At 33.8% G+C, this 8,341-nt stretch overlaps 1 protein-coding gene across 1 annotated transcript; it reads left to right on the top strand.

Annotated features, from left to right (window-relative positions):
• The first annotated feature begins 269 nt into the window (after positions 1–269).
• LOC120183908 (serine/threonine-protein kinase D6PKL1-like) lies at positions 270–5,946 on the top strand. Its single transcript, XM_039188498.1, is given in 4 exon segments — positions 270–280; positions 3,118–4,795; positions 4,798–4,954; positions 5,102–5,946. Coding segments are annotated over 3 exon segments (2,607 nt in total). The 5' UTR covers positions 270–280; positions 3,118–3,189; the 3' UTR covers position 5,946.
• Positions 5,947–8,341: the final 2,395 nt, after the last annotated feature.

Raw genomic sequence — 8,341 nt, 5'->3', positions numbered from 1 at the left:
TGGGTAAAAGGAATCGACATTGGATCTTGAGAAATTGATTTGGGAAATAGGTTGTTTTGAACAATAATTGTAAAAGTCATCATTTGCTAGGTAAAAGGAATCGACATTGAAATTATTGATGAATTTGACAGAATAAAATGAAGAAAACAATTTATATATTTTTAAAAAGGAAAAAGAAATAAATATAAGCAAAATCCTAACCAAAAATATATTTTGGTTACATAATAAATATAATTTTAAGTATTAAAATAAAAAATTATCACCCACAGTGATTAATCTCGTGTATAATTTGATACTATTTTATTAAAATGAAGAAGTGAAATGAATAAATTGCACATAAAAATCTTTTCTTTTTCATTGATGCGCATAGAAATCGAGTGTTGAAATCTGCTCCTAGCAAGGCCACAATAGATTGATGAGTTTTTTTGTATTTTTTAAGATTTCTATTGAGGCTTGTACAATTGTTTTGGTGTTTAAACATTGAACTTCATCCGTGTCAATGTTGAAACTTTGAGGTTTTGCAATACAAGAACGATGACTTCATAATTTTTTATTTTTTACATTTTGATATTCTTGATGTAAAACTATTTAGATGAATTGTTGGATGTAGGAGTGTTCGTAAGCACCCATAAAATTAGAGTAACATTTTTTTTTTTAATTTTTTGGGTTCAATTTGATACTTGAATTTGATTTTAATGTTGAATGTGATAATTTTCATTTTAATCTCTAATTAGGTACTTGAATTTAACCTTTTTTTTTAATTCAAAACATAGTTTTTTGTTCCAAATTGATAGTTTATATTATGTTGGGGTTCCTAAGCCAAAGTCGAAGGGTTAAGTTCTTTTTTTAATTTATTAAAATCAGGACCAAATTGATAGAATATTTAAGTAAAATGATCAAATGTGTAATTATATCAAATATTTTAACTGCCATGTCAGCTTCTCTGTTAAATATTAACGGCAAGTGGTTTAATTGAATGCATTTAAATAGTTAAATGACCTGATTTTAAAAAATAGTTGTCAAAATGAAAAAATGTAATATTTAAATGATCACTGTTAAGTTGTCTTTAATTTTTTTAACTAATTTATAAATATATGTTTAGTACTTCAGAATTTTAAATTTTATAAATTAAATTAATGGTGTTCATCATTAGTGGTGTTCATCACCGTTCGTCGAGCATGAATTTTCCACGTAATATTTATTTATATTTGTTAAAAAATGACCATTAGTTCGGCTATTCAAGTTGCCTTGTTATTAAACGACAATAACATGTTACTGGTTTGAATTTTTGAAACTATATTTTTACACAATTAATAATAATAATAATAATAATAATAATAATTTCCTAATAAATAATAAAATGTATTTAATAAATTTGTGTGGTTGGATAAAGAAAGGAGCCAAAAGGAAATGTGTTTTGAGCAGAGTGGAAAATGTGAATCCCAAAACCTTTCGGGCCAGCTCTGACATTGTATTTTCTCCCCAATTATTGAAGGGTAACTCCCTAAAACATTATTTGAATTTTCAAAGTTAATTAAATAAAAACCATTATTAAATAAAGAATACATAAAAATAACAATTATTTACCTTGAATTAGAATACAATAATGAATATTTAAAGATCAATGTTTGTTGAATCAAACAATTTTAATGGTAAAAAAATTATTGTTTTTTCTGAAGTCTCATATTTGAGAATTAGGAATGTCAAGATGCAAGCATTTAATATCAAATGATTAAGAGATATCTTTGAGCCGATAAAATATTGTATGTATCCTAGATTAATAAAAATAAATAATACTTTTTAAATAATTAAGGGATTATTGTTATAATTTAAGATTTTTTCAGAAAGATGAAAACTATATGATTTTATTTAGGAATGACAATTTAACTCAAATCCGACTAGTTTCGATCTGATCCAATTCGATAGGGTTGGATTTTTTAAAATATTTTGAGACCATGTTGGATTTTTTAAGGGATGAGATTGAGTCGGGTCGAGTTCAAGTAGAGGGTGAAAAACTCTGACCCGACTCGACCCGACCCGAGAATAATATTGTTATTTCTTTAAAAAATATTTTTTAATTAAATCTTTATTTTCTATCGGATCAGGTCAGATCTATTTTATACTCTAGAAATTCAGATCGAATTAGAATCGGGTGAAGAATATATATTTTTTGGGTCAAATCGAATTTAGGTAGAAGATACATATTTTAGGTGGAGTTGGGTAAAGCAAAAATTCAACCCTGATTTTATTAAGGCCAACCATACAAAGTTTTTTACCAATAAAGAAATAAGAATGAACCATATATGAATGTCTATTGTCAATAATCTAAAGAATTTAAAATATATGCTATATTAATAAAAGAATATATATTTATTCTTGATATTAATCAAAATATTTGAATTTAATTTTTCATATCAGTTTCCCCTTCCTTCCCTATTACGTGAGACCCACTTTACTATAATCGAAGTGCCTAAGAGGAAACAGCATACATTTCTGGGTACTCTTTCTGCCCATTCTGCTTTCGGGATTTTTTCTCTCTTCTGTAAACCCACTCTCGTCCTTTGATTTTTTTTGCCAGACTTTTCAATCTCTGAACCGTCTGTTTGTAAATTTCTTTATCACTTTCACTTCATACATTTTTGGTCCCAAAAATCTTTTCACCAATGCAACTTCCCTCCTCTCCCTTAAGGTACGGTTTCTGCCTTTTCTTTCTTTCTTTGTTGCTGGGGTTTTGGATCTGTTTTTCTTTGGTTTTGGGTTAGATTTTATCCTTGAAAGAAAGTTTTAAGCATGTTTGAGCTTCAAATTTCTGGGTTTGTTTTCATTTTTACTTATTTTAACTAGTTCATCTGTGGTCATAGTGAAATTTTAAATTAAAGCATCATAAGATTCAGCAGCAGATGATGATAATAGATACTCGAGATCGAATGAATTTAAGGAGATCGAATGAATTTAAGGAAATCTACTTAGGTACTTGTTGTAATTAGTGATTTTGAAAGATTTTCTCCGAAAACTTTACCGTTTCTGTAAATTTATTGGCAATGTATGTATGTAGGTATGGTATGGTATATATGTATTTATGGATGGATGGATGTATGTATCCGTGTTGTTATTTAGGAGGCTGAGGTTTGTATTGTACTGTTTCTTTAGGATACAACTGAGAGATTTTTGTACTCTGTAGCAGTTGAAATGGGTTCATATGATGGTACTTGTGAAATCGTTGAAGCTGGCAAAGAGTTGAAACCGGTACGGCAATCTACAGGGTCATTCCGACCGCATTCAGGATCGCGTTTAGGTGAAAAAGATCGGAAGCTGCCTGTATCGAAACCGGGATACAAGGATTCTCTTGAAGGTGATATTATTCGGCTTTTCGAGTCTATCAAACTTAAAGGTCCAAAAGGTTTGAGTGTTTCGTACCAAGGAGGTGCAAGCTCAAGCTCCTTAAAGGGAAATGCATTGAAAAAGCCGATTGCGGAGGGGATGCCCCAGTCCCCGAGAATAGGTGGCTCGGAGCCGTTGTCGCTGAAACAGGCTTTGAGGGATCGTTGTGTTTCCAAGGCATCTGAAATGGCTGCTATGAAAAGGAAATCGATATCAATTAGTTCTCCCGGGGTATCTGAAGCTGGAAGGATAAAAAATTTGTTCAAATCAGTTGTAGTTGAATCTTCCAGTGGATCCGGTTGTTCCGGAGGTGAAGGTAAGCAGGGTGTCATTGAAATATCTTTGGTGCCTGAAGAAAGCAAATCAGCTTCTTCTCATGCTCCCAAGGTGAAGCCATTGAGCAGAAGTACTAATTATTCACCTCGATTTACTCGTGCAATGACTCAAATTAGCACCGAAGTTTCTACATCGAATCAAACTGATGTTTCTGCATTGAGAAAAGCTGGAACTAACGCACCAAAGGCTGAGCTTCATCCGAAAGAGAAGCATACTGTTGCATCTTCGACACCTCGTTCATATGCCAATAATAATACCATAGAACCTGAAAATATTGTGCCTGCTTCAACAAAGTTACCAAAACGAGCATCAACACCAAAGTCGGGACGAAAGGTTCGTCTGCATGCTGTTGCTTCTTCTAGCTCAATGAATGGCAGCAAGGTAACCAGGATGACGAGAAATGCACCCCGGGTGACCAAAACAGTTGTCCGGAACAAGAGTTTGGTGAAGAAGAAAATAAAGCCGGGTTCCTCTTCTGCCACTAGTGCCGTTAATACTTCCAACGGTGTTAACAGCAGCTTGGGTTCCACTACGAGTCAATTAGTTTGTCAGAGATGCCAATGCTCTATGAAGGGTTCAAGTAATGAGTCTAATCAAGATTCCATGAATTTGCTTGCATCCGGGATTAGTGATGAAGTTAACTCGAGTAATGTGAATTCCGATGTGTGCAGACCAACCTTGGCTGAAAACAATTCTAACAAAAGCCAAGCCCCAATTCCAAGGGCTAACAAGAGCGCAAACTCGAGAAACAAGGGAGACTTTTCCCAAAGTCCGAGTAGCCTTGGTGATAGTAGTAGCACGAGCATCAGTGATTACAGCAATTTAAGCCGGTCTAGCTGTGCGAATAGACCTCACATGTCAAAGGACGTAAGGTGGGAAGCCATACGACACGTTAAAATGCAGGATGGAATCCTGGGGTTGAGACATTTCAATCTTTTAAAGAAGCTCGGTTGTGGGGATATCGGGACAGTATATCTTGCTGAGCTTATCGGCACAAACTGCTTGTTCGCATTAAAGATCATGGACAACGAGTATTTGGCAAGAAGGAAGAAAATGACGAGGGCCCAAACCGAGAGAGAATATTAAGGATGCTTGATCATCCTTTTCTACCTACATTATTTTCACAATTCACATCAGATAACTTATCATGTTTGGTTATGGAGTACTGTCCGGGTGGGGACCTGCATGTCCTTCGGCAAAGGCAGCCCGGGAGATGTTTCTCTGAGCCGGCAGCTAGGTAAGATGCTTAAATGATAAAATGCAGGTTTGAAATTTGAATTATCTTTTGATCTTGTATGTTTCGGGTCCTCATTTAGTTTGAACATCTAAAGCACGATATGTTTCGATACCCGAACTGGTTATATTTATATTGTTTTATATGTAGGTTTTATGTAGCTGAGGTCCTTCTTGCTTTGGAGTACTTGCACATGCTTGGAGTTATTTACCGCGATTTGAAACCAGAAAACATTCTCGTTCGAGAAGATGGCCACATAATGCTCACGGATTTCGACCTTTCGCTTAGATGCATGGTTAGTCCAATTCTCCTGAAATCTTCATCGATTCTGGATCCTGCAAGGATATCCGGCCCGTGTGGAGGATCTGGCTGCACCGAACCCTTCTGCATTGAACACTCATGTCAAATGCGATGCTTCAGTCCTAAGTTATTGCCTGCTGCTGCAAAAACAAAGACGGCAAGACCGAACCTTGCTTCCCGTCTCAGATCGTTGCCACAGCTCGTGGCTGAGCCTACCGATGCAAGATCCAATTCCTTCGTTGGAACCCATGAGTACTTAGCCCCTGAGATCATTAAAGGAGAGGGGCATGGAGCTTCCATTGATTGGTGGACCTACGGTGTCTTTCTTTACGAGCTTCTCTACGGAAAGACGCCGTTTAAAGGTGTAGGGAACGACGAAACGCTGGCCAATGTCATCCTACAAAGCCTTAAGTTCCCGGACAGTCCTCTTGTTAGTTTCCAAGCAAGGGAACTCATCCGAGGGCTGTTGGAAAAGGAACCCGAGAATCGTCTGGGATCAAAAAAGGGAGCTGCCGAGATCAAGCAACACCCTTTCTTCGAAGGCTTGAATTGGGCTTTGATACGGTGCGCTGTCCCACCGGAACTACCCGAGTTATATGAATTCAGGGTTCCGGCCATGATGCCTCTTGAAACAAAGAACAATTATTTGGAATGTAAAGCTGCCGAAGAGCACCTTGAATTTGAGTTATTTTGATAATGTAGATTTGTTTTAGACCCGAATTTGTCATATCAAGCACTGAGATATTTTTCTTGAGCAACAAGTCACTATATAAAATAGTAATTTTTATTGTAGAGTTGTTCATGGACCCATCTATTTGTCTAGCCCGACCGGTTTGGTTCAAATGGTCCAACTTAAATGAACCGGACCAAGGGTTACATTTAGTACATGTTTTAGTAATTGAAGAGGACATCGAATCGGGTTTATTTAAGAAGACCTCTAATTAATAATTAAATAATAGAACATTTGACATTGTTTAAATAATTTCATAGAATAAAACATATTAATAATTTTATCATATATCAGCATAATGACATCCTTAAAACAGCTGAGGATATTGTATATCACTCTAAATCCGACTCGACTCGATTGATCCAAATCATTTCGATTTTCCCCTGCATGTGTTAGTAACGGTAATTAGATCTAATGGTTTAAAAGATCTTCAAATTCCCTCCACAACGGGTTCGTAAAACCTTTATTATTTAGAGATAATTTTTATATTATCTCTCTGATTTTTTAATTATATTATTTTATTAAATAAAATAAAATATATATATTAGGGTTGACAAAAACGTTGACAAAACGTTGACAAAAACTAACCCAACATCTTGCAAGAGTCCATTGCCATGCGAGGGACTAGGAAAGGGAGGGGTGGGTGAAGTCTTAGGGTTTCTTTGATCACTGCTTGGAGATAGGGTAGGTTTTGGATGTCTTGTTCTTCAAGTTTCCTCCCATTGTGGCCTAGATTGTCCCTCAATTCAGCTTGGACGGCTTTTAGTGTCCTTGGATTGTGGAGAAGCTCGGCCATTGCCCACTCTAATGTCCTTGGATTGATGGTTCGAGCAGAAAACTTAGAAGGCTCCTCTATGCCATCACCACAAAACTCCAAAAGAACATCCAAAAAGTCATTTCTTCGTCCTTCGTCCTTCGTCCTTCGTCCTTCGTCTTCTCCATTTCCAATGCTTTCCATCCTTTCTTTAATGAATCCTCCGGCAATTTCAAAAGCCTTTTTAACGTGAAATTGGGTTTTCCACCTTATGCCTTGCGGGTCGACCCATTTTAAAACGAGTAAAAAATCAGCAATATTTTATAACGGGCCAACTCCATCACCCTGAACTTTTAATTTTTTTCAATATAATATCTATAGTTTAATTTTTATTTTATTTTAGTATCACACCGTTAAAAACTTTAGTTTTTGTTTCATTTTAATACTCTTATTCAAAATTTAACGTTAAATTTTAAAAAATTGAAAGTTTAAGAACTAAAATAGACCAAAACTAATAGTTTAGGTACTAAACGTGTTAAGTATTTAACGACGGGATATTAAAATGAAATGAAAACTGAACGTTAGGTACGATTTTGAAAAAATTGAAAGTTTAGGTAGTAAAATAGACCAAAACTAATAGTTTAGATATTAAATGCGTAGTTTAGCCTAAAATATATGAAAAAGAAGAGCAACCCAAATGAAACAAGATTGAATTTGTTGATAATTGGTGAATAAAAAATTAAACCAAATATTCTATTGATTTCAAAAAGTAAGTATATTATTTAAATATTTATTAAATACTTGATAGAAAGCATACATTTGAACTAAAAGCCCACTTCCCAAATTCCAACAAATTATTATAAAAGAATAAAAGTACTGATTTTGAAGAGGAAATAAATCAAAATTATTATAGCAGTTTTTATTATACATGGATTAATTTTTATAATAGGAGAGGCTAAAATATAACTTAAATACTGATATGATATTTTTATCGGATATATTTTAAATTTCTTTGTTAAGGTGATTATAAAATAGTATCTGTTTTAAATACTTTCAATTATTTGACAATGAACGCTCAATCATTCTGCTACAATTATTGATGCTCGAACCCTTGACATTTAGAAACAACAATAATTCTTTTAATCACAGAGATAAGTTGATTCGTGCATATATTTTCAATTTCGATTCAATTTGTTTAGTCAACAATTAGATGAATATTTTGGTATTACGATATAACATCAATTAATTAACATATTTGCTTTATCTACATGATAATAGCTTTACGTTTTTATAAAATTAATTTATTTTCGAAAAAAAATATAAATTTATTTGTGGTCCTTAATTTTGCAAATAATTACTAATTTAGTCAATGGTGGTGACATGCCTTTTTCATTTTTTTACTTCGTGGTCCTTAATTTTGGTAATGATAACTATTTTTAACACAGTAGTCCTTAATTTTGGTAATAATTACTATTTTTTACTTTGTGGTCCTTTAACTTTGATATACATCACTGAAAGTTGCATTTATCTATAAAGGCATTTGGTAGAATCCCAAATATTAATAATTTACAATTTAAATATACATGTTATTTATTTATGAATTATT

The sequence above is a fragment of the Hibiscus syriacus genome, unplaced genomic scaffold, assembly GCF_006381635.1.
Source record: "Hibiscus syriacus cultivar Baekdansim isolate YM2019G1 unplaced genomic scaffold, ASM638163v2 tig00112852_pilon, whole genome shotgun sequence".
NCBI classification, from domain to species: domain Eukaryota; kingdom Viridiplantae; phylum Streptophyta; class Magnoliopsida; order Malvales; family Malvaceae; genus Hibiscus; species Hibiscus syriacus.
This window is presented reverse-complemented; position numbering and strand designations above follow the sequence as displayed.